General features: G+C 40.9%; 4 protein-coding genes and 1 long non-coding RNA gene across 7 annotated transcripts; 3 read left to right on the top strand and 2 right to left on the bottom strand.

The window, feature by feature from the left end:
- The first annotated feature begins 5,458 nt into the window (after positions 1 to 5,458).
- Positions 5,459 to 6,884, top strand: LOC131997282 (uncharacterized). Its single transcript, XR_009398173.1, has 3 exons — positions 5,459 to 5,645; positions 5,702 to 5,849; positions 5,918 to 6,884. It is a non-coding gene; the product is annotated as an uncharacterized LOC131997282 (long non-coding RNA).
- Positions 6,882 to 12,203, bottom strand: LOC106082872 (uncharacterized). The gene is made up of 6 exons (XM_013245610.2): positions 12,120 to 12,203; positions 11,984 to 12,056; positions 11,606 to 11,919; positions 10,403 to 11,539; positions 7,722 to 7,948; positions 6,882 to 7,658 (listed from the first exon to the last, which is right to left on the bottom strand). The coding sequence occupies exons 1-6, from the start codon at positions 12,179 to 12,181 to the stop codon at positions 7,372 to 7,374; spliced, it is 2,100 nt and encodes a 699-aa protein (XP_013101064.1). The 5' UTR covers positions 12,182 to 12,203; the 3' UTR covers positions 6,882 to 7,371.
- A 1,467-nt stretch (positions 12,204 to 13,670) lies between these two features.
- Positions 13,671 to 15,346, top strand: LOC106082868 (DDB1- and CUL4-associated factor 13). The gene is made up of 3 exons (XM_013245606.2): positions 13,671 to 13,814; positions 13,879 to 14,593; positions 14,651 to 15,346. The coding sequence occupies exons 1-3, from the start codon at positions 13,745 to 13,747 to the stop codon at positions 15,201 to 15,203; spliced, it is 1,338 nt and encodes a 445-aa protein (XP_013101060.2). The 5' UTR covers positions 13,671 to 13,744; the 3' UTR covers positions 15,204 to 15,346.
- Positions 15,347 to 17,313: 1,967 nt separating this feature from the next.
- On the bottom strand, positions 17,314 to 18,347 carry LOC106082877 (histone H3-like centromeric protein A). Its single transcript, XM_013245616.2, has 2 exons — positions 17,968 to 18,347; positions 17,314 to 17,908 (listed from the first exon to the last, which is right to left on the bottom strand). Exons 1-2 carry the CDS (start codon positions 18,302 to 18,304, stop codon positions 17,676 to 17,678), a joined length of 570 nt encoding a protein of 189 aa, XP_013101070.2. The 5' UTR covers positions 18,305 to 18,347; the 3' UTR covers positions 17,314 to 17,675.
- A 1,160-nt stretch (positions 18,348 to 19,507) lies between these two features.
- LOC106082869 (transmembrane protein 185B) lies at positions 19,508 to 24,371 on the top strand. Of its 3 annotated transcripts, none has more exons than XM_059368127.1 (6): positions 19,508 to 19,571; positions 19,662 to 19,830; positions 19,891 to 20,067; positions 22,823 to 23,160; positions 23,233 to 23,363; positions 23,433 to 24,371. In XM_059368127.1, exons 2-6 carry the CDS (start codon positions 19,793 to 19,795, stop codon positions 23,808 to 23,810), a joined length of 1,062 nt encoding a protein of 353 aa, XP_059224110.1. In that variant the 5' UTR covers positions 19,508 to 19,571; positions 19,662 to 19,792; the 3' UTR covers positions 23,811 to 24,371. The 3 variants fall into 3 exon arrangements, with proteins under 3 accessions (XP_059224110.1, XP_059224109.1, XP_013101061.1); XM_059368126.1 differs by having other exon boundaries at positions 19,515 to 19,571; positions 19,644 to 19,830; XM_013245607.2 differs by lacking the exon at positions 19,508 to 19,571 and having other exon boundaries at positions 19,595 to 19,830.
- Positions 24,372 to 24,873: the final 502 nt, after the last annotated feature.

Genomic DNA, 24,873 nt, shown 5'->3' with positions numbered 1-24,873 from the left:
CCCCAGAGTGATAATTTCATTTTCTCTTTTACCCCCATTGATGACTGGAAGGTGGTGACAAAGCGGTCCATTTTATCTTCGATTGCCCGCCTTTACGATCCATTGGGTTTGATTGGTCCAGTCATTACAAAGGCAAAAATGTTTATGCAGCATCTGTGGAAACTCAATCTTCAATGGGATGAAAGCTTGCCTCAATCACTACATTCATTGTGGATTGAATATATTTCGAAATTCGATCTGATGCACCGTTTCACATTTCCACGGCATGTTTCAATGGCGTCGGCATCATTGCAGATTCATGGTTTCTGCGATGCCAGCTTGGCTGCTTACGGCGCATGTGTCTATGTGAGGTCCCAATTCAACAGCGTCATTAAATCTGAACTTCTGTGCTCTAAATCGAGAGTTGCCCCATTGAAGACGCTCACTGTACCAAAACTCGAACTTTCAGCTGCATGCCTTCTAGCTGAGCTGATTGATACTGTGGTGAAATCTCTAGATTTTCACTGTGAAATCCATTGTTGGTCCGATTCGATGGTGGTGTTGTCCTGGCTTCGAGAGCTGCCATCCAACTTCAACGTTTTCGTTGCCAATCGAATTTCTCGAATTCAGTCATATGGGACTCGAATTACCTGGCACTACGTTCCAACAAAACTCAATCCAGCAGACATCTTGTCGAGAGGTGCGACACCTGGGGAGCTACTCCATTCATCACTGTGGAAAGGTGGTCCAAACTTCCTGCTGAATGAAGCATCAAACTGGCCTGATACTGCAAGTTATGTGGATGACTTACCTGAGCGTAGAAGACATGTATTGTTGACGACCTCTCTTACTGATTTGTCGATACAGTGTAAGTATCGCAATTCTTTTTTGAAAATGCAACGAATTTTTGCGTATGTTTCTAAATTTGTATATTCCAAATTGAGTGCCCATACCGAAGTATTAACCCCTGACGACATTAGAGCTGGTACTCGCCTCCTGGTTAAAAACATTCAGCTTGTACATTTTTCTGAGGAATACAAGGCGTTGAAATCAGATAAGGAAATTGCATCGTCTAGCAAGTTGTATTCGTTGGCACCTATTATTGATGAGTTTGGGTTAATTCGAGTTGGTGGGCGTCTCCAAAACTCAACCCTGGACTTTGATGCTCGTCACCCCATTATTCTGCCCAAAAAGCATCCGTTTACTGCATCAATGGTGATGCATTTTCATCACAAGCTACTTCATGCCGGAGCTCAGTGTTTGCTGGCTGCAATTCGACAGCAATTTTGGCCAATTGGAGGACGAAAGCTGATAGCTTCCATTATTTCGAAGTGTGTCCGATGTTTTAGAATGAAGCCGAAATTGCTCCAAAACGTCATGGGAAATTTGCCTTCAGACCGAGTAAGGCCAAATAGAGCCTTTCATACAACTGGAATCGATTTTTGTGGGCCATTCTTTTACAAGTCGGAGGTGAAGAGCCGCCCTCCTGTGAAATGCTATATTTGCATATTTATTTGCTTTTCAACAAAGGCAACCCATCTCGAGGTTGTCCAGGATTTATCAACACCTTCATTTTTGTGCTCGCTTCGACGCTTCGTTGCCACGAGAGGCAAACCCAAAACGATTTGGTCAGACAATGCATCAAATTTTGTGGGCGCAAAAAATGAGTTGGATGAATTAAAGCAGATGTTTTCGAGGCAATCACATCTAAATGCCATTCATGATCAATGTCTTGATGATGGCATTGATTGGAAATTTATTCCACCCAGATCCCAAAACTCTTGACACAGATGTCACCAAAACTCTTGGGCTCACTTGGGATCCCCAGAGTGATAATTTCATTTTCTCTTTTACCCCCATTGATGACTGGAAGGTGGTGACAAAGCGGTCCATTTTATCTTCGATTGCCCGCCTTTACGATCCATTGGGTTTGATTGGTCCAGTCATTACAAAGGCAAAAATGTTTATGCAGCATCTGTGGAAACTCAATCTTCAATGGGATGAAAGCTTGCCTCAATCACTACATTCATTGTGGATTGAATATATTTCGAAATTCGATCTGATGCACCGTTTCACATTTCCACGGCATGTTTCAATGGCGTCGGCATCATTGCAGATTCATGGTTTCTGCGATGCCAGCTTGGCTGCTTACGGCGCATGTGTCTATGTGAGGTCCCAATTCAACAGCGTCATTAAATCTGAACTTCTGTGCTCTAAATCGAGAGTTGCCCCATTGAAGACGCTCACTGTACCAAAACTCGAACTTTCAGCTGCATGCCTTCTAGCTGAGCTGATTGATACTGTGGTGAAATCTCTAGATTTTCACTGTGAAATCCATTGTTGGTCCGATTCGATGGTGGTGTTGTCCTGGCTTCGAGAGCTGCCATCCAACTTCAACGTTTTCGTTGCCAATCGAATTTCTCGAATTCAGTCATATGGGACTCGAATTACCTGGCACTACGTTCCAACAAAACTCAATCCAGCAGACATCTTGTCGAGAGGTGCGACACCTGGGGAGCTACTCCATTCATCACTGTGGAAAGGTGGTCCAAACTTCCTGCTGAATGAAGCATCAAACTGGCCTGATACTGCAAGTTATGTGGATGACTTACCTGAGCGTAGAAGACATGTATTGTTGACGACCTCTCTTACTGATTTGTCGATACAGTGTAAGTATCGCAATTCTTTTTTGAAAATGCAACGAATTTTTGCGTATGTTTCTAAATTTGTATATTCCAAATTGAGTGCCCATACCGAAGTATTAACCCCTGACGACATTAGAGCTGGTACTCGCCTCCTGGTTAAAAACATTCAGCTTGTACATTTTTCTGAGGAATACAAGGCGTTGAAATCAGATAAGGAAATTGCATCGTCTAGCAAGTTGTATTCGTTGGCACCTATTATTGATGAGTTTGGGTTAATTCGAGTTGGTGGGCGTCTCCAAAACTCAACCCTGGACTTTGATGCTCGTCACCCCATTATTCTGCCCAAAAAGCATCCGTTTACTGCATCAATGGTGATGCATTTTCATCACAAGCTACTTCATGCCGGAGCTCAGTGTTTGCTGGCTGCAATTCGACAGCAATTTTGGCCAATTGGAGGACGAAAGCTGATAGCTTCCATTATTTCGAAGTGTGTCCGATGTTTTAGAATGAAGCCGAAATTGCTCCAAAACGTCATGGGAAATTTGCCTTCAGACCGAGTAAGGCCAAATAGAGCCTTTCATACAACTGGAATCGATTTTTGTGGGCCATTCTTTTACAAGTCGGAGGTGAAGAGCCGCCCTCCTGTGAAATGCTATATTTGCATATTTATTTGCTTTTCAACAAAGGCAACCCATCTCGAGGTTGTCCAGGATTTATCAACACCTTCATTTTTGTGCTCGCTTCGACGCTTCGTTGCCACGAGAGGCAAACCCAAAACGATTTGGTCAGACAATGCATCAAATTTTGTGGGCGCAAAAAATGAGTTGGATGAATTAAAGCAGATGTTTTCGAGGCAATCACATCTAAATGCCATTCATGATCAATGTCTTGATGATGGCATTGATTGGAAATTTATTCCACCCAGATCCCCACATTTTGGTGGCCTCTGGGAAGCGGCTGTAAAGTCTGCTAAATTCCATTTTTATCGAGCAGTTGGCCTAAACAAACTTACTTTCGACGAGCTACGCACACTAGTCTGCCAAATTTCTGCAATCTTAAACTCTCGTCCATTGTGCCCGCTCTCCGAGGACCCTGAGGACCTAGATGTATTGACGCCTGGCCATTTTTTAGTGGGTGGTCCACTTATTTCAATACCCGAGCCGAATATGTCATGGATAAATTTCGGTCGTCTCAACAGTTGGCAAAAGGTATCGGAATTGCAACAGATTTTTTGGAGAAAGTGGAGTACGTCCTACCTAACGCTGCTACAAGAGAGATCCAAATGGCAGGCTCAAAGTGACAATATATCTGTTGGTGCCATGGTCGTAATAAAAGATGAAAATTTGCCCCCACTAAAGTGGCAAATGGGACGAGTGGAGGAAACTATAAAGGGCGAAGACGGAATAGTTCGAGTGGTGAATGTTCGAACAAGTAGCGGAATCTTTAAGCGAGCCATAACCAAACTAGCCGTACTGCCGATAAGTGAATCAGTTGAAGCCCCAAGACCTTCAACGGGGGGAGGATGTTAACTGCAAGTCCGGCCCTGTTAGTTTGGCTGTTGCTCATGCCCAAAAATTGTTTGCAAGTTATTGTTGCTGTTTTGTGCATCATCTCAATTTTACTACCTGCCTAAGAATCTAAGTTCGCATGCACTTTCACACACACGCCTACGCATGTCTGTCTGGTCGCTGTCTAGCCGCTGTCTGTTCCATTAGATTGGGGATGCACGTTAATGTATGTGTGCGTGTGTGTACATAAACCTTTTTTGTACATGAAGCCTTTTTTTTATACATAAAAGCAGTTGCATTTTTGGTTGCAATTGCATTTTTAGCTTTGCATATGATTACTAGTCTTTCTCGTTAGCAACAAGCAAGTCAATAAAGTGGTTCAATTCGGAACTTAAATTAGTTTGAAAGTTTGTTGTTGTGTTTTATTTTTTCGGATCAAAAAGTCTGTAAAAACTATTACAGACTCAAACAGATGGCCTGTCGCGGAAGCAGCATGCATATATTGGGTTGCCCAAGAAGTAATTGCGGATTTTTTAAAAGAAAGTAAATGCATTTTTAATAAAACTGAGAATGAACTTTAATCAAATATACTTTTTTACACTTTTTTCTAAAGCAGGCTAAAAGTAACAGCTGATAACTGACAGAAGAAAGAATGCAATTACAGAGTCACAAGCTGTGAAAAAAATTTGTCAACGCCGACTATATGAAAAATCCGCAATTACTTTTTGGGCAACCCAATAGTAAAGGAAAATCCGCTGAAACAGCCCTCCACCCTTCACGACCTAATCGGCTACATAGAGGATTCTATCGCTGTCGTTCTCCTCCACAGATATTGGAATTTAATGCTACATCTTATGGCTCTCGACATTGTGGCTACACAAATTGCAGCGACCACTGCCGTGAGCTTAAGGGAGCTTTCTCATTGAGGGAAAGATTTAAAGCACTATAAGAAATATACTTCAGGAAGCTCTACATGCAACAGCAAATTGGGTTACCGAAAGTGGCCCAGGTATAAATCCGTGCAAGACAGAAGTAATTCTTTTCAGCAGGAGATACAAGTTGCCCACAGTGGAACCTGTTTCTTCGGCAGAAGAGAATGTTCCATTTACAGAAAGCGCAAAAACTTGGGTGTTTTTCTGGACAGGAAATTAAATTTCAAATCCAACATTTTGGAAAAGGCAAGAAAGGCAACTCTTGTCCTATACACCTACAAGAGAGCCATTGACAAATGTTGGGGGTTTAGACCGTGTGGCTGGCATTGGGTATATACTGCAGTTGTCAAACCTATAATGCTATTGTATATGGTGTTGTGTTCTGGTGGACGGCGCTTCAAAAGTCCATCTACTGCTCAATACTTAACCGGATCCAAAGGATGATTGTTTGTGCATTACAGCCGCACTGAGGACGACACCACTTGATGCACTGAATTTAATGCTACATCTTCTGGCTCTGACATTGTGGCTAGACAAATTGCAGCGACCACTGCCGTGAGGTTAATGGAGCTTTCTCATTGGTAAGTTGGCGGCTACGAACACTGTGTTAGTCTTGATACAATATCCGATGTTCTAGGCAGTGTTGATTACCCCCTACCTGAGCCGCTTTTTGATAAAAAGTACGGTACTACTCTATTCCTGATAAAACCGATTGGAACTGCGATATCCCTGGTAACAGAAGTAACATAGACTTCTATACGGATGGTTCCTAATTAAACGACCAGGTGAGTTTTGGGTTGTACTCCAAAGATCTATAATTGGTAATATCGAAAAGGTTACCCGACCACTGCAGTGTGTATCAAGCGGAGATCCTTGAAATTAAGGAAGTATTTCTGAACACAAAAGGAGAACGTATTTCTGAACACAAAAACCGCCCTAGACTGTCTCAAATCTCTCATCGAGATGGCTGAATAGTTCAAAATTCACCAGTTCTGAGTGCCGGGCCACAGAGATATCCCAGGGAATTGTAAAGCGCACGAGCTTGCGAGCCTAGGAACTACGCTAGACACTCCACAGATATTGGAATATGTGGGTATGCCTCTAGCGACATATAAGCTAAGTTTTCAGGACCAGGTCCGAAGTACAACGAATGATAGATGGTCACAAAGAGGGGTCTGTGAACATTCCAAAAAAATGTAGCTAAATCTAAACTCAAAAAGGACTACTGCTTTGCTGTCATTGGCAAGCAAATCAGACGTCTCAGTCCTTGTGTCCATCATGACAGGTCACTGTCTAATCGGAAAACATGCTGACAGACTGATGGTTGCCAGCAACAACTTTTGCTGAAGCTGTGAGGACATCGAAGAAGAAGAGACTATAGAACACCTTCAGCGTGTGTGTCCAGCTCTTGCAGTCAGAAGGAGCTTCACTTTAGGTTCTCATTTCTGTGAGAATCTGTCTGATTTAGTGGGTGTAAACATTCGCAAGTTATTGGGCTTTTTAAAGCGATCTGGATGATTCAACGGGAGGATCTAAAAGGCATCTTCCGAAAACGTCTAGGTAAGTCTGATGGCAGACTGCCACTTTAACCTAACCTCTCTCCCCTTCAAACTGGGAATTGCAGCAAGATATGGTGCCTACAACAAATCATGTCAAATATTTCAAATTACAATTTGCTTTGGGCTATTTTGCTGCACATCACTGTCTATAAGTTTTAAATGAAAGAAAAACTAAATTTATTCTTAAATTAATGGCACAGGGAAAAAATATTAAATATATAAAAATTATTCAACGAATTTTAAAATAGTAGTGAGCGCTTCTCTTAGTCGTTTCTTAAAAATCTAATTTTTTCGATATTTGTTTTTTTTTGTTTACTTAAGACCAAGAAAAATTATATATGCATGTATGTATGTATATAAAATTGCACAATTATTTAGTTTTTAATGGTTTTAAAAACCTACATTCGAAGTTTTGATGTGACTTTCAAGATATATGTATGCATTTATTTATTATTGGCATAAAATAATATGATCTACTCATATTGAAATTTTTTCATGATTATTAAGATATAGTACTTGTATGTGGATTAAAAATAAAAAAAAGTATTTTTTACTACTTGCCACTCTATCAGTATCCCATATCCTCAAGTATTTTTAAGGGAATGTACTTTCAGATTTTTCTTGCACCATTTCCATGACATCGTTGCTTTCCGATTTTTTTTTTAAATTAAATATAATATAAAACTTACCTGGCGTGTTATTTCGTGTGTTTTTGTGTATGTGTTTGAAAGTATTGCCGCGAATCAAATTAATTGCTTAAATTTTCGATACGATTTGTGGATAAGCTACCCATTAGGGATGATGCACCATTACCACCGACACCAACACCTACGCCCATGCCAACATTTACTCCTGACATGGTATTAGCACCTGTTGGATTTCCAACACCAACCATACCCCCGGGACCGCCAACAACTCCCACACCAGTTAAATTTGATGTGCCCTCACTTTCACTTTTCCAAGATGAAACCTGTATATGAGGTGGTGGTAAATAATTACGCAATGTTTGCACAATTTGTATGGTATCCATAAGAGCTGAAACATAGAAAGTCGGATATTATTTTTTCCTTTAACGACTTTACTCACAAAACTCCATACTTTTTTGCAATGATTCACTTTGTTTGCCATATGGCTTACACATGGATGGTCTTATATAGGTCTTCATTCGTGCCATGTTACGCATTAACTCGGCAAAGACACGCACTATTTTATCTTGTCCCACTGGCAAATTATCCCGCATACTTAGTTCCTGATTGCTGGAGGACCATGCACCATTATGCAAGGCAAGTAGATCCTTGTTTGATTCCAAAGTTTCTAGATTTGAGCTGAAAGAAGGAAGAAAATGTAAACAACTGAATTAGAAAGCACTTCTTGTCCGGACGATAAAATGTGGAGAATGTCGCAAAGAAAGCAAGAATACCAAATGCCTTATTAAGACCATGAGTGACGAAATAGTACTGAATCTAAAAATGCGGCAAACAAAGGAACCCTGCAGTGCGAAATATCACGTCAGGACAAGGAGAGATGTCGTGAGATATATCTTCTTCCGCAGGAAAACAAAGACTTATTGAAGTAACGTTAGTGTGAGCGAAAAAGGTCGTCGGACTAACGAATGAAAAAGAGACGGAAAAATCAGAGGAATGCGCAGTCCATCCCCAGACTTTAAGTGAAGGTGGTGTTTCCGATTCAGATTCAGACAGCGACAGTGTCAATGAAACAGTCACCGCAGCCGAATCGAGAGATGAGGATAGCGTCATGAGGGCAGTAGTTTGCGAGGGCTTTGCTTAGCGCACAAGAAAACCCAGATAGCAATTCGTGCACGACGCAGGAGACTGAGATGTATGCACCGGAGCGCAATCGGATAGAACTGACATTGCAAATTTTGCCCATGAACATTCTACTAAGGAACAGGGACAAACTTCTCACCTATCAATGAGTGCAGTCCAATTCAAGTTTAAGCTTAATGATAAGGGGTCTCCTTTTTATAGCCGAGTCCGAACGGCGTGCTGCAGTGCGACACCTCTTTGGAGAGAAGTTTTACATGGCATATTACCTCACAAATGTTGCCAGCATTAGCAGGGGAAAGCCACCGATGAAAATTTTTTCTGATGGTTTCGCCAGGATTCGAACCCAGGCGTTCAGCGTCATAGGCGGACATGCTAACCTCTACGCTACAGTGGCCTCCAACTGACACTGACTTAAACAAAAGAGTTTTACACTGCTAAAACGCTGAAAAAGAGCTCCCTGGTTTCATTGGGCGGGGAAAGCCACCGCTGAAAATTTTTTCTGATGGTTTCGCCAGGATTCGAACCCAGGCGTTCAACGTCATAGGCGGACATGCTAACCTCTGCGCTACGGTGGCCTCTAACTGACATTCCAAGCACTTATACAGAAGAGTCTTACACTGCTAAAACGCTGAAAAAGAGCTCCCTGGTTTCAAGTACACTGGGAAGACCAAGCCAAGCCTCTCTCATTGGAGTGTCCAGACAATGTGCTGCGGAGGGAGACAAAATCGGAACAGGAACGAACGAAACGCGCACGGTGCCTGAGTCTTCATGGAAGAGTTCCAAAAAGACGCCACAGCCACCAAGTAAGGAGAAGATGGTCACTGAAAATAGTAAGGAGTCGCTCTCTTACGACAGTGGCAAGGAAGCACAACAGAGACAAGCTTACATATGTAGTAGTTGTTGTTGTAGCAATGTGTTGTACACTGAGGCGGCTGCTTTTGCCGATGAAGGACTCCATCGGGTCAATCCGGTACGAACAACAGGCTGCCATCGATAACAGTAGTGCATCCGGTAGGATTCCATCAGATCATCGGCCCCAAGTGGAGCATCCCTGTGGAAGACCTCTCATTTCTCCACGCCCAACTCTTGGTTTAGCTTATTTAAGACTTGCATCATTCGTTCTGTCACGAATGCGCCGCCCTCATCCTTGATGAAAACCGTCGACTTCGGGGGCTGGGGGATGTCCATATTTCTCACAAAGTCCTTCTTTGCGCCTTAGGGAGTGTGGATACTTCCAACGAGCTTCTTGACGCTATCAATACAATCTGCTGAAGCAAAGCGCAGCATACAGAAGCCCCCTCTATACTCACAGCTCATAATTTGTATGGGTAGACCCACTGCAGAGTTCCACACATGTTCGAAAATCCGCTTGTTAACCATATCCTGCACTTGGGACCGATGATCTGGTGGAATCCTACCAAGTGCACTACTACATAGATTAAACCCCAGTATGTGGTTGTTGTAGCCACATTTTTTGTATGAAGCTTCTGTGTGAGCAAGCTCATTCCGGTCCAAAGGACCAATCGCCGCAGGAACAAGGTTGCCATTGATTATTTAAAGACGCCAATAACTCGCCTTGGCATATCGAGCATCATAGGCACTTAGTAATTGTGCAGGAACCGCTGCCGCCCGGCTTCTCATTGAGACTGTCCGCTCGATACCGCTGACTGTCCGCGACTGCCGTTGAAGCTACTCCGTATGGAGCATTCCATTATCCGCAAGCTGTGGACGCGCCCGGTAGCTTGCAGCTAAGCTTCTCGTGACAGAAATGAACACCACATAGATATTGTGATTAGTGTGGCCTCTCAACAAAATAATTTCCTACCAAAATTTAAGAAAAACCCTACCAAACCAGACCAACAGTTCTACAGGCTAATCCAAATTACTACAAAGAAAAATCTATCAACAAGTTTCATATATAATATATATTAGCAATAAATGATAGAAAAACTATCGTTCCACTATAAATGCATAAAACAGATCTTATCTTACCGTAAAGTTTCCACACTTTTCTGCACCATGGTTTCAACCATATGAGCTGTTGAAGATGAGGATGTTGCAACAGATGATGTGGACGATGTGGCTGAGGATGCCGTTGGCATATCATGACGGCTGCTATGTAACATTGTAGGAGATTGCGGTGGCGGTGGTAATTGATGATGAACGCTGTGGTGACTTGATATAGGAACTCCTTGATTTGGATTGCCCATGGCATTTGCTCCAGAAGACGATGATTGGGATGTTTGTGTTACATGCTGCTGTTGGCCAGCTGCAGCGGCTGCTGCTTGTGATTGCATCAGACCCTGCATTTGCAAATTTGCAGCAACAGCTGCCATTGTGGTGGGATCGAAATGTTTAGGGTCAAGTTGCGATAGAACACGTTGCTTTTCTAGGGCGGATAGATTATTAAACTTTTCAAAACTTTGCTGGGCCAATGCACGATTTTGTTGTTGTTGTAAGAGAGCAGCTGTTAATTGTTGCTGTTGTTGTTGCTGCTGCAGAATGGCCTGATGTTGTTGCTGTTTTGCTGCTGCAGCTGCAACGGCAGCGGCACTAATCTGGGACAATTGTGATTGTTGCTGCTTGGTCAATTGTAATTGCGGTGGCACCTTTGAATGTGCAGAATGTGAAGATTTTGATGATAAATCAACTTCACCCCCACCTCCTCCACCGGCAGAACTACTTGTGGCAGAACTGTTACTGCCCGCTGAACTTGGACCGCTTACTGTGCCTCCTCCACCACCAGCTCCAGGCACATGGCCATGTGGTGGTGGTGGCGGTGGTAAATGGTGTAAAAATTCAGGACTAATTCCCGGAAATTGTTGTTCCATAAAGGGTAGCGGTGAAATGCCTACATGGTTTTTGTAGTAACGACAAGCCGGACTGGGACATGATTGAACCACTTCAATAATAAATTCTTTTTCCATGCCAAAGTTTTCGCGGCCTATAGTGTAGGACTCCAAGACAGCTCGCACAGTTGCATCCACACTCAAGTGTAGACCATGTGGTCCAGACATATGCTTCAACATAACAGCATTTGCAAAGTGCTCAAAGGGCAGGATTATCTTGCCATTTTCCCTCAGCACCAAACGGCCCTGGGAATCAAGTGTCATGCGATTGGCTAATACCCTAAAAGCAATAAAAATGGCACATCAAATAATCAATACGAAAATAAACAGAAGCAACTCCACTTACTGCAAATATCCTGCACTAGGTAGCAAGGCATTGTCCTTGAGGTCAGAGAAACATTGCAAAAGTTCTGCACTGGGATTCCATCCTTTGTTCTGCAAGTACAATTGGAGCAGCATATATAACTTTTCCGTTACATAGCCCGAGCCAGAAATACTAGGATTTCCAGAACCATGATCGGAACCACTGTGACCACTAGGAGCAGGCATACCCCCACCTCCCGTACCCGAGCCCGGAACGACACCCTTGGACAGAGCAGCTTTCATAGTTTCCGATAAATCCAATTTATAGTTATCCGGATAGAAGTTTTTAACGTGGTCCTGTGAAAACATATTCGATGGCCAAAATGACGCACATACACAAATTTCAATAGAAACCACTCACCAGATTATTCATTTTCATTAGGAAGTCTCGTCCAGGAGTCACCGTCTGGCCCTTCAACCAAGGACTATGAGATCTAGCAATTTTTAAAATGTTTTCGTCACCCACGATTTTAACTTAAATTTATTAAATTACTAACTGTTTTCCATAAAAATTGGCTAATTCCTTCGTTTTTTCGCTCTCGAAAACCGGATTTTGCATTAATTTGCTGATTTCTTATAATAAATGAATAAATGTCGTGTCTCTACAAGGATTTGTGCTTGTGAATGATGTCTTACTGACATTTTCCTTATTGTGAATGCACACATTTTGTTTGCCTTGAACCTCCATCCTCACAACCACAGGCATAGCATATAATAGTCATGTTTTGTTTGATGATTTGTTGTATATGACACACTCCATGAACTCAATTCTCTTTCTATGAAAACATGAAATGAAAAGAGTATTTTCATTTTTGTCTTCGTATGTTTTTTGTATTTACCCAGAACAAGAATAGTAAATGCTATGGAAACGAAAAAAAACGTTTCATTTTGTGTTTTTATAGAGAGAGAGTTGAGCCCCATGTATTGAAAGCAGAACTTACGAATAAATGGCACAAAGAAATTGCTATTAAATCAACGGGATGTTCAGGCAATATGTTCAATCGCCAAATTTAATTGAATACCATACAGCGCAAGCCAAGAACAGTGTATATAATTCAAATAAAAAGTCCTATTAAAAACTGCCACCATTAAATAGGGCTAGTATTGCAAGCTAAAAACTATTTTTGGAAAATTTTCAATAAATTTCGATTTAAATTTTTGGGTTTGAGAGGAGCGATTACCTGCATACTACACCGTCAAATAACGTAAACTGTGTTTTATTCTTGTACTATATTAAATTTGCAATGAAATTTGTATGAAAATGGCATCTGTTCTGGATAAATTACCAGTGCAGGCAAGATATTGGGTTGCCCAAAAAGTAATTGCGGATTTTTCATATAGTTGGCGTTGACAAAAGAGAAAAAACAGAAAAAAGAGTAAAAAAATATATTTGATTAAAGTTCATTCTAAGTTTTATTAAAAATGTATTAACTTTCTTTTAAAAAGTCCGCAATTACTTTTTGGGCAACCCAATATAATAATTTAACGGTACACTACCTGGTAATTATGACATAAATACAGGCTTATGTGAAACATCTGTTGTCAGTATTGCCATGATGTTTCTCACATTTCTTGCAGAAATACTTCTATTGTGAATGATAAAAACAAAAATTAAACCCAATTATTTATACAACTGCGTGCACAAATCTTTATAAATTTTATTTGACTGTTATGTCCACATATTTTTTTCACATTGTAGTTTGAATTTTGCAACTATTTGCACGTTCTCCTCGTGGCAAACAAACAGACTTGCACAGGAAACCTTTTTTGGGTTTTTTTTGCTCTTTACTTATCTCTCCAGCACTAAAATAAAACAGCAGTTATATCGTCTTAAAAACCATCTAGTACTAACTACTCATTCGTTCAAGGCTGGGTCGGGTTTTTGGAAAAAGCCACTAAAAATAAACTTCATTTAAAAAATTGCATGCAGATTTGTCTTCAAATGTGAAGGATCCATAACTTCGACTTCGCCAACCGTTTCTATTGTGTTCAATGTGAATAGATATGGACAGCTGTCGAAATCCGAAATCCAGCTGTCAATTTTTGTGTTTGTTTACAAATACACGTGCCAAACGAACTGCGTAAAACTGAATTTCGTTTAAACTTTAATTTTCTTGCAAAAATGAAGGTAAAAATGATAAGTCGTAATCCGGATGATTATGTCCGTGAAACGAAAAACGAGCACCATAAACGTAAGTTGCTTAAAGCTTATTTTTTGGTAATATATATACCTTTTTACTTCGTTCACATTTCTAGTACCTCGCAATTATGATCCTGCTTTGCATCCCATGGAATCATCCCGCGAGTACGTTCGAGCCTTAAATGCCACAAAGTTAGACAGAGTTTTTGCTAAACCTTTTGTGGGTAATTTAAGTGGTCACCGAGATGGGGTCTCCTGCTTCGGCAAGCATCCTAAACAATTGTCGACTCTAACGTCTGGGGCATATGACGGCGAAGTACGTGTCTGGGATTTGGCGAATCGCGAAAGTGTACGCAGCTTTGTGGCCCACGAAGGCTTTGTTCGAGGCATTTGTTACGATGTAACCGGTGAACGTTTCTTTACGGTGGGCGATGACAAAACCATAAAGGTGTGGAATTCCTCGGCACCTGACGTAGGCGAAGATGAAGAACCAATCAACACAATATTAAGTCGCACCATGATCACAGGCATTACACATCATCGCAAAGAACCAAAATACGCAACATGTGGCGAAGTCTGTTCGATTTGGGATGAGAGTAGAAATGATCCACTCAAAAATTTAAAATGGGGTGTTGACACTCTGCATGCGGTGGCCTTTAATCCGGTGGAAACTTCCATATTGGCATGTTGTGGAAGTGACCGTTCCATTATCTTGTATGACCAACGCGCAGCCAACCCCCTAAGGAAAATGGTATTGACCATGAAGAGTAACAAATTGGCATGGAATCCCATGGAAGCTTTCAATTTCAGTGTGGCAAACGAAGACTGCAAGTAAGTGCAATTCATATATTTTAACAAGAAATATAAAATAAAAATTTTTATTTTCAGTCTCTATACTTTTGATACCAGACAGCTGAAGAATCCTCTAAAAATCCATTTCGACCATGTGTCAGCAGTCACCGATGTAGACTATTCACCCACTGGCAAGGAAATTGTTTCCGGCAGTTACGATAAGACAATTCGCATTTACAACGTTCACCAGAGTCATTCGCGTGATATTTATCACACCAAACGAATGCAACATGTCGTTTGTGTGGCCTGGTCCTTGGACAATCGTTATGTGTTTACTGGATCCGATGAAATGAATATCCGTATGTGGAAGGCTAAAGCTTCTGAAAAATTGGGTGTTATACGTCCTCGTGAACGTGTTGCCTTCAACTATCAGGAGGCATTAAAGGAGAAATATGCAGCACATCCACAAATCAAACGTATTGCCAGACATCGTCAAGTGCCACGTCACGTATTGAATTCGCAAAAGAAAATGCGAGCTGTCAAGGACAAGGAGTTACGCAAGGAAGCCAATGTACGAAATCATTCGAAACCGGGCTCAGTGCCATTTGTGGCTGAGAAGAAGAAGACTGTACTGAAGGAGGAAATTTAGAATAGCTTTGATTCAAATATGCTTTAGTTAAATAGGATATAAATTGTTTTAAAAAATAAACCATTTTCTTTTTGTATAAACCACTAGTGCGTGGCTGTGAATGACCGACCACTAATAAAGGACCACTGTCGAGCATGACTTTATACTGGGATAATCGTGATTGACAGGGACAGTCAGACTTATGCAGGGTGTGCCATGAAGAGGAGTTGAAGACATTTGAGCACCTCGCAATTTCTAGAGAACACAGAATTATGGGTGGATAAAAGAGGTCTGTCTCTCACCGATTAAAGTTTCTCTCCGGTCCGCCTTGATCCCTACTTTCGTCTGCTGGTTTCTGTTATATCTATTAACTCCTCGACAAAGTTCGTGCTGCCTCCAGAACGATTTGGGCTTAAATCGTGAGTCGTGTGATCACAGGCAACAATCCTAGCTTTGTAAGAGTTTCAACTGTCGAAACAAAGTTGAGCCAAAACTAATCAGGTTTGCCGATGGAAGCTTACCTCTCCAGTTGCAATGATTCGCGGTCTATCCCCAAAGACTGCGTTCACTGTTCAGCGCTTCTGCTGCCGTGTCTGCGTGAATCTATCTAGAACAACTACAAGGGCTGCCTGGAGGTTCTCTCTTGTAGTGCTGAATCACAGGAACCTCTAGATGTATAGAACCTTCTTCAAATCTCTGGGTAGTGGATGCCTATCCACAATATGCTGATAGCTTAAACAGCAAAAACACATGCTAACCTCTGCGCCACGGCGGCCTCGTACAAGCGTACTTTGTGAAAGATTAAAATCTAAAGTCAATGAGATAATTGAGCCCTATCAATGCATCTTTAGACCTTGTAAATCCACCATAGACCAGATATTCACACTTCGCTAAATACTGGAAAAGACCCGGGAAAGACAAATCAACACCTACCATCTCTTTGTTGACTACAAAGCCCCTTTCGATAGCCCTATACATTGAAATATATGGCAAGCCTTGTCTATGTTTGGTATCCCTTCAAAACTTATAAGACTCTGCAGGATGACACTTGCTGATGCACGTTCCTCAGCAAGAATGGGAAAGAATCTTTCCGAACCATTCAATACCAAACGAAGTTTCAGACAAGGAGACGTGTGATCTCTTCATTATCTACCTTGGCACCGCCGTAACCGAAACGAATGTCACCAGTTTTGAGATAAAGCGAAGAATAATATTGGCAAACAGATGCTTATTTGGATTGAGTAAGTAGTCTACAAGCAAGGTCACCTCGACGGACGATGATAACACTATACAAGACACTGATACTACCCGTGTTATTATATGGTTCCGAGGTATGGGTACTTTTGAAAGCAGACGAAGCAGTGCTAGGAGTGTTTGAGAGAAAGATTCTTCGTAAAATTTATGGACCAGTTTGAATTGATGGAGAGTATCGGCGTCGTATGAACCACGAAATGTATGAAGGCGTTAGCATAGTTAAACGTTTCAAAGTAGAACGATTGCGTTGGCTAAGTCATTTGCATAATGAATGAAGATGCTCCAGCGAAGAAGTCTTTTGAAGGCAATCAAACCGGGACGGCCAAAAGGCCGATGGAGAAAGGTCAGAGACACCTAGAATCATGGTGTCAGAAATTATAAAAGGAGCGCAGAAGATCGAGGCGATTGGAAAGCTATTCTAAGTTCGGCTAATGGGACAAATGTTCTGTCCCTGCTCATAAAATAAAAGGATTCTGGATTCAGTATGATCGGAGCAGCGCGAATTTTGGGCAGCATTTGGGGTATTCAATCGGCGGATTTCTTCCCAGCATTATGTACAGCTGAGGAAGGTGACACTTAACTTAATTGGCGATTGGTATATTTCCTGTAGCCGTCCCAATCGTCATTTTTCTGATTGATATACATTCGGCGTTTAAGGTTTTCTCGTTCTTTCTTTTCTACCTTCTTCAAGGGCGAGCAAAATGAGCCCAAGGTCACCAAGTGAAGCCATTAGTAACCGAGGTGGCTGGTCGCCTGCTCTCCCACCTAACCTAAAGTAGATTCAGCATATTATTGTATCGCTTGTACTTTAATTGTAAATTTTATTCAATTCTAGTAACACATATTTAAAAAACCAACTAATCTATTAAAAACACAAAGAATATACAATACATAGTTCATTGTAATAAAATAACAACAACAACAAAACGACGTAAGTACTAAACTTAAAGTAAGTAAAAGTTATGTGTTATGGTATATGGTATCATATACCACAATCAAAAATTCATTGCATCCGAATGCCTAAGTACTATATGTGCCTAGGTACAATTAATAATATACCCTATAATTTTTAAATACGTTTAAATATTAGCTTGAAATTGGTGAGTTATTTCAAGCAATATTTAAATGCATATTAAAAATATCTAAAACTTCCTGTAAAATAATATTATGACAAATAGATGTACCCATATCCATAAAAATCGAGTATGTACAAAGTTCCCCCTTTACGAAACAATATGTCTAGAGTTGAAGTTTCAGAGCTCGTATTAATGTCATATCGGACACAGATAGTGTAACAGCTCTTCTATGCATCGTCAACATGTAAGCATCTTGAAACACTTGAGTTAAGAACATTTCCGTCGCCTCCTGAAGCGCTTGCAGTGCCACTGCCGTATAGTGTGTCACATTGGTTGTAAAATCCATGGTAATCTCACGCACTACACGTGCAAAGGCAACTCTTGGTATTTGATGATCTGAAATAGGAACTGGAATAGGAAAAAAGAAATATAAACGGGCATATCTCTATACTTACCCACAGAACTTTGCAATTTTCGTATTTCCCTTAAATTGGCTTTCTGAAGTTGATAAGGAGTCTTGCGTTTACGACGAGCTGCGCCTTTTACTGGGCTTTTGGGAGTCGATGTTGTGTTGCGTTCCTTCCGATTGGTAGAGTTGGTCAGTGTGAACTGTAGCTCCCCACGAGCTCTAGCTGCCCGGCTAGTGGTTGGCAAGATTTCGTATGGGTTCTGGATGGGTGATAATTCTAGAGGTGAGGAGATATTGGATTCACTGACTGATGCATCACCTAACGTTCCTACTCTTCTGATAGCGGCACTTCGTTTTGTGCTCGATAATTTTCTGGGTGACATTTTCAATAAATTTTGTTAGTTTAAATTTGAGCGTCGCTTTTGAAATGCAAAACCAAAATTGATTAGTCCATTCACAATATCGCAAAACTCAGTGTTGTATTCAAGTGCAATACTAAAGGACGGTTATAACGATGAAATTAGGAAACTTAGATAAATTGAACGATTTTTCAGACATATATAAAAATTGATCGGTACACAGCTACCAACCGGCGGTATGTACCCGTTGCATACCCATGTTGCATGTACTCGGCAGTACCGGGCCTGACTGCTATCCCCATGCACGCCATGTAAGGGTCAGTAGCGCCAGGCGTAGGCATGATGGGTATATATTGCACGAAATTGTGTATCACGAAGGCCAATCCCCCAACTACATTTCTTGAGCGATCCTTACGTAGCACATTGTATCCGTGACTACTGTGCAAGCTGCAGGTGTTGGTCAGTTTTGTCTCCTGGATCGCTGCGACCAATATATCTTTCCGACTCATGAAATCCACAATCTCATCGATCTTGCCACGGAGACCGTTGCAGTTTAGCTGCAAAAACGTACATTTCCCGGCACTGGCCTGACAATATTGGAGCTGGGATGCTCCCGTTGCGGAGAGTTCGGGTGGGTCAAATAGTCCGACAACGAGGACGCAGAAGGCGACGACGCTTGTGACCCGTTGCTGGCTATGTTCGCACAGCACTTTGCGACATATCCATCGGAAATGAACCCACTCCATGCACCGGTTACACCTTATCGACACCGACCGATGATGGAGGCGGTTCAGGCAATCCGAATAGAACGAGGGTCCGGGGTTCTTTTCAATCCCGGCACGGACTAGAAGTGTGCGGAGAAGGGACTCCGGGATGTGCCTCTCCCATGACGAAAAAAGACAAACACGTACACTGAGGTGGCAGCCCTTGCCGATGAGGATTCCATCGGGTCAAACCGGTGCGTACAACCGGCTGCCATAGGATTGTAAGGGCTGTTGTACCAATTAATGGTGATTTTCACTACATGCTAACAAAATAAAACACAGTCTACTAAGTCCAAGTATGCACTGGAAAGCTTAAAAAAACGAAAATTCTTAATTATGTGCACCAATTTCAATAAATTGTATTCCATTAATTTCATTTTATTCAACCATACTTAATTAAAACAGGGCTAACGTGGCTACTTGCATAAATCGAGTATTCGGTATACTCGAACTGCAAGTTATTCGATAACAAGGCGATATTAGCTAAATCGAAACAGCTGAAACACAATAAAAAATAAAAAAAAATTGTAAGTCCTAAAAATTTTTGCAACAATATTCTACAATAAAATAAGAAAAAAATCCTACATAATCCAACACAGAATAATGTACCCTTTCAGATTTCCACATATACAGGGACATAGGAATTGAACGGTTATTTAGAACATATAAACAAGCAACTGGTGGAAAATATTGGTCCTTGTTTTTTTTTTCATCCCTTTGTGTGTTGTGACCTAGGGCATAGGGAAAAATGAACTTACAGTCGCTTTTTAGAGATTTCAACCCCAGGTAAAAAACAATTCAAGGTTTTTTTTATTAAACAAATAAACTTTTTTGTTCTGCTTGCAGCAAATTCATTGTACATTGCAGCCTATTTACATTCTTTACTTTATTCGCTTTACGTTTGGATGGTTACGTCGATTGGCCTTGGTATGCTATTTTTACACCGTTATGGATATGGAAAGCTGTAGCAGCACTGGGAGCTACTATAGGTGCTATAGTTTGGTGTAGATATCCTCATTACAGGTAAGTTAAAATAAAAATATTGTACTATATTTGTAATTGTTGAATTGTGCTGTCGCATAAATGCTTAATGACAGAATTAGGATGTTTTCAAAAATTGGTGTTCTGAAAAAGCAGTAGTGTATTATTAGTGTCCCATGTGATTTTGTAACAAGTCATTTTTGCAAGACGAGGAACCACTCGACTCATTTTCGTGGTGGAAGCACGTTAATAGACTTGTTAGTATTGCTCTCCGAGAGATCCAACTGCTACAGGACAGGGATTGATGCTGGTGTGTTGGATGTGTCCCGATTTGAGCCTGGTATCACATGGCACCCGACTCTTTTTAACTGCCTAGTCAATCCTCAACGACTTAGGGACAGATCGCTCTGAACGTACACAAACTTAGGGCATGACAGCCGGTTGTTCGTACCGGATTGACCCGATAGAGTCCTTCATCGGCAAGGGCTGTCGCCTCAGTGTACAACAATATCAATCTACTTAAATGCAGATTTCCTTAATCTTAATAAATAACAGAACCCAGCAGATGAAAGAATGAATCGCAATACACTGCTATAACAACAACTACAATAGGGTTGTGAAAGCGAGGTGTTGCCAAAAGTCTTTCCCTACATAAGTTCAGAAGGACAAGGGACGAAAGAAAATGTAGACGGAAAGAGTATTCCAGTCCTTGGGTGGTATCCGTATAGTAGATCCTCACCTCTCACCCAACTGCTTTTCATTCCCCTAAGCCTTGGAGTCCTTCATTCGCTTTCAGCCCGTCCCTTATAATGAGCCCAGCCTCATTATAAGGGAAATTCCAAATTAGAACCAAAGAGCCTTGGACACTTAGTGTATCAGCCCCCGCAATGTTGTTGATGTAGAAAAATTCTTACATGTGAACGTATCTATCCTTGTCAAGCTCTATAGGTGAGCAAGCTTTTACTGGTCCATAGGACCGATCGCTGCTGGAGTGTTATGGCCATTGGCTATGTAAAGGCGCCAATAACTCGTCTTGTCATATCGAGAATCACATGCACTCAGCAAGAGCCGGTACCGGCCGGCTTCTTACTGAGACTCTGGGATACCGTTGATTGCCAGCGAGTACAGGTGAAGCTGGAGCATTCAGCTGGGCTTCTTGAGATAACAAAGAACACCACACAAATTGGAGCTCAAAGTTCCAGCCTGTGTCCGTTATAGTAGCAAACTATAGTCAATAGTCTTCAGCATCGTGCCAGTCTAATAGGGGATGCCTTTCGTGCCCCCAAAGTCGTGGTCATAGCCAATAGTCTTAGCCCTTGCAGTTATCGTAGAATGCATATATACTACCAAAACTCGAGCAAGCATTGGCTTACTAATTTCTTTGCTTAGGCTAACCGCCCTGGAGGCCTTTCTTGGCTTAAAAGGGTGATTTTTTAAAAGCTATAAGAAAGTTTTTCAAAAATATAACACATAAAACACAGAAAAATGCATGAAATCTTTATTTGAATCAATAGTACGGTCCACATAATTTAATATTTGAAGATTAATTCATGTAAATGTTGACCGCGATCATCCGCTTAGTCCAATTTTGGCATAATCTTTCCAATATTTTAATCGGCATATGGGACCGTCTTGTTGAAACCACATGTTATGAAAGTCAAGCTCTTGCATTTTAGACAAAAAAAGTTGGATAACATCTCACGGTAGTGTTCACCATTCACAGTAACGTTACAATTTGTATCATCTTTGAAGAAGTACGTTCCAATGATGCCACCAACTCATAAACCACACCAAACTTTTTCTTGGTGCTTTCGTAGCTCTTGCAATGCTTCTGGCTGATCTTCTCTCAACAATCGACAATTCTTCGTCGTAAAATGAAACAAGAGTGAGATGAACTTTCTTAACAGAGCACGCATTTTGATAGTGAAGCAAAACACGTGAGTTTAAACCAGTGTTGATAAAAAGATAATAGCTTAAAAATAAACAGTCTTTATACCAATTCCACCGTGGAGGCCACCGTAGCGCAGAGGTTAGCATGTCCGCCTTAACGCTGAACGCCTGGGTTCGAATTCTGGCGAGACCATCAGAAAAAATTTTCAGTGGTGGTTTTCCCATCCTAATACTGGCAACATTTGTAAGGTACTATGCCATGTAAAACTTCTCTCCAAAGAGGTGTCGCACTGTGGCGGGCCGTTCGGACTCGGCTATAAAAAGGAGGCCCCTTATCATTGAGCTTAAACTTGAATCGGACTGCACTAATTGATATGTGAGAAGTTGAGGCCACCGTAGCGCAGAGGTTAGCATGTCCGCCTTAACGCTGAACGCCTGGGTTCGAATTCTGGCGAGACCATCAGAAAAAATTTTCAGTGGTGGTTTTCCCATCCTAATACTGGCAACATTTGTAAGGTACTATGCCATGTAAAACTTCTCTCCAAAGAGGTGTCGCACTGTGGCGGGCCGTTCGGACTCGGCTATAAAAAGGAGGCCCCTTATCATTGAGCTTAAACTTGAATCGGACTGCACTAATTGATATGTGAGAAGTTTACCCCTTAGTGGAATGTTCATGGGCATAATTTGCATTTACACCAATTCCTGCATTGTATGATTTTTCTAAATATTGGTGGGATGCAAATGTAATAGCAAAGTTTGCATATAGAGTTCATTCGTTGTTGACTTTACAAAATGCTGCATTCCGGGGCCCCAGAGTTATTGTAAATATTTGATAATGATTATTCCACATACTTACATTTGCAAATAATTAATTGTGTGTAATTTTTTTTTCTTTTATTCTCTTTAGACTTGAAGGCGACTCCTACACTCAGTTTAAGGCTATGTTAATTTCATTGTCTCTTCATTTGATATTGCTAATGTTTGAGTTGCTAGCCTGTGACAATTTGACCACAAAGCGTCATCTATGGGTCCTTGTCTTCATTCCACTCATCTTTGGTTCGGTGGCCAGTGTCGGTGCTTGCGTATGGGCTGTCAAGCATGACAGATCGTTTGAATTGGAACTATTTTTGGCGGTAAATGCTTTGCAGTTTGTATCGCTTCCATTGAAATTGGATCAATTTGTAACATGGAATTGGGAAGTGGTTTTTGTGCCCATGTGGATTGTGATTTGCTTAAGTTTAGTTAGTAAGTATATGACTTCAAATGTATTTGAGAATGTAATTGTTTAGTATTTAACATTGATGTTTCTTTTCTTAGCTGTCCTTTACAGCATTATATTCTGTGGGATTATGATGAGAACACCGGAAATTTCCTTGCAACAGAAGAAAGCAGCACTAAATGCCGCCGTTGGCAATGTGTGTACCGTGTTGCCATTGCTATTTTTCCAGGTAATACTACTAATGCTAATGTGTGTTTAAAGTTTTGCTGAAAATATTTCTCTTTTTTCGTAATAACAGGTTGTAATTTGTGACAAACTTGAAGGCGAATTGAAATTTCCCTATATTGTAATCTTCTCCCCCTTGTTGGCCTCGATTTTTGCACTTATTGTTCTAAGTTTTATTGCCAAAGGCGGCAACAAATGGTGGTTTGGCATACGAAAATCTTTTAGCCAATTTTTATTGTCTGCTATGCCGTTCCTTCAAGAATATGGCAATATTTCCTATCATTCCGACAATAGTAATGCTCAACAAACCCAGCCATTGGGTTCGTCGTCGTCAACCGCATCATCATCATCAAGTACCGCACATTTGGATAGGCACAGCAAGAGTAAAAAGGGCAAAAATGATAGTATGAAACCAGTGGTACCTATTATAAGTATTGATCTGCCCGATTAATCAAATGCAATTGCAAATGTGTAATTGTAATGTTGAGTATTTTTACTAGATAAGAACTTACTACTACTACCACTACAAAATAGTTGCATTATTTTTTTATATTTTTTTTAACAATTGTTTTCATCTTATCAATTTTACAAATTATTAGTATTTTAATGTGGGATCACATGCAGAGCAATGACAACAAACTCTTGTTGTTCAGCATGTCATTGCTGGATCTGGCGAATAATCATATACCCTTGTTGGAAGCAAATACTTTTGTACGATCAATGTTTTCTCATTTGGAACTAAACACAGGAAACTAGAAAAAACTAGAATCTTCATTATTTTGTATTAATTTGAATTTACTTACATAAGGTTACACCAGCCAGTTAAATAAAACAAGAATCTAATGTGGCTAATGTTTTGTTAAAAAATTATGTAATTTTTTTCGTAGAAAAACCACACTAAAAAATATGTCATTGTATACATAAAACATGAATACACATCCATAAATGTATAGTAGATAAGAAATTATAATGTAGAATATTAGAAAATAAAAAATATTAATGAGAAAATTAATTAACAACAAATGTTGTGTAATGGTCGCAGAGAACCAGGTGAATTATATGCTGCGTAAAGATCGCGCATTCAATGTTGGTGAAGTACTGGCATTTTTAAAACAATTTTCTGTGCAGTATTGTCGCCTGTGCTTGGCCCAGTGACCCCTAATTGGAGTCTATAGGGGTAGCAGCCAAGTCTGGTACAGCCGAGATAGAGATATACAACCTGAATATAATACCGGTCGGTAGTTGCACCCTAGGTTCTAAGCCTGACATCATTTACCTGTTGTCTGCATATAATCGTTTCATGTTGGGATACAATAATGCGCATCAAGAATTATGATACTCTCTTCTAGGCAACAGGCAGAGTGGCATCACTTTGGCAGAGCAGAACAAATAGATGGCTTCTAGTTTTTTTTTATGGTGAATGAGAATGCCCTCAACGGAATTATGGGTGATTGCAACAATTCGCCATTGCGTGGGGTGGTCTGGTAAATGATGTTTCTTGGCAACACATCATT

This window comes from Stomoxys calcitrans, chromosome 4 (genome assembly GCF_963082655.1).
Source record: "Stomoxys calcitrans chromosome 4, idStoCalc2.1, whole genome shotgun sequence".
NCBI classification, from domain to species: domain Eukaryota; kingdom Metazoa; phylum Arthropoda; class Insecta; order Diptera; family Muscidae; genus Stomoxys; species Stomoxys calcitrans.
Note: the sequence above shows the minus strand (reverse complement) of the source record. Positions and strands in the feature narration are given on the sequence as shown.

Coding starts and splice junctions, on each gene's coding strand:
- LOC106082872 (XM_013245610.2), bottom strand. CDS start 12,181: ATGCAAAATCCGGTTTTCGAGAGCGAAAAAACGAAGGAATTAGCCAAT. Junction 11,540..11,605: donor CCTAGTGCAGGATATTTGCA/GTAAGTGGAGTT, acceptor TATTGCTTTTAG/GGTATTAGCCAATCGCATGA. Junction 7,659..7,721: donor AAGTGAATCATTGCAAAAAA/GTATGGAGTTTT, acceptor TCTATGTTTCAG/CTCTTATGGATACCATACAA.
- LOC106082868 (XM_013245606.2), top strand. CDS start 13,745: ATGAAGGTAAAAATGATAAGTCGTAATCCGGATGATTATGTCCGTGAA. Junction 13,815..13,878: donor GAAAAACGAGCACCATAAAC/GTAAGTTGCTTA, acceptor TCACATTTCTAG/TACCTCGCAATTATGATCCT. Junction 14,594..14,650: donor GTGGCAAACGAAGACTGCAA/GTAAGTGCAATT, acceptor TTTTATTTTCAG/TCTCTATACTTTTGATACCA.
- LOC106082877 (XM_013245616.2), bottom strand. CDS start 18,304: ATGTCACCCAGAAAATTATCGAGCACAAAACGAAGTGCCGCTATCAGA. Junction 17,909..17,967: donor AAAATTGCAAAGTTCTGTGG/GTAAGTATAGAG, acceptor TTCCTATTTCAG/ATCATCAAATACCAAGAGTT.
- LOC106082869 (XM_059368127.1), top strand. CDS start 19,793: ATGAACTTACAGTCGCTTTTTAGAGATTTCAACCCCAG. Junction 19,831..19,890: donor TTTAGAGATTTCAACCCCAG/GTAAAAAACAAT, acceptor TTCTGCTTGCAG/CAAATTCATTGTACATTGCA. Junction 20,068..22,822: donor TGTAGATATCCTCATTACAG/GTAAGTTAAAAT, acceptor TATTCTCTTTAG/ACTTGAAGGCGACTCCTACA.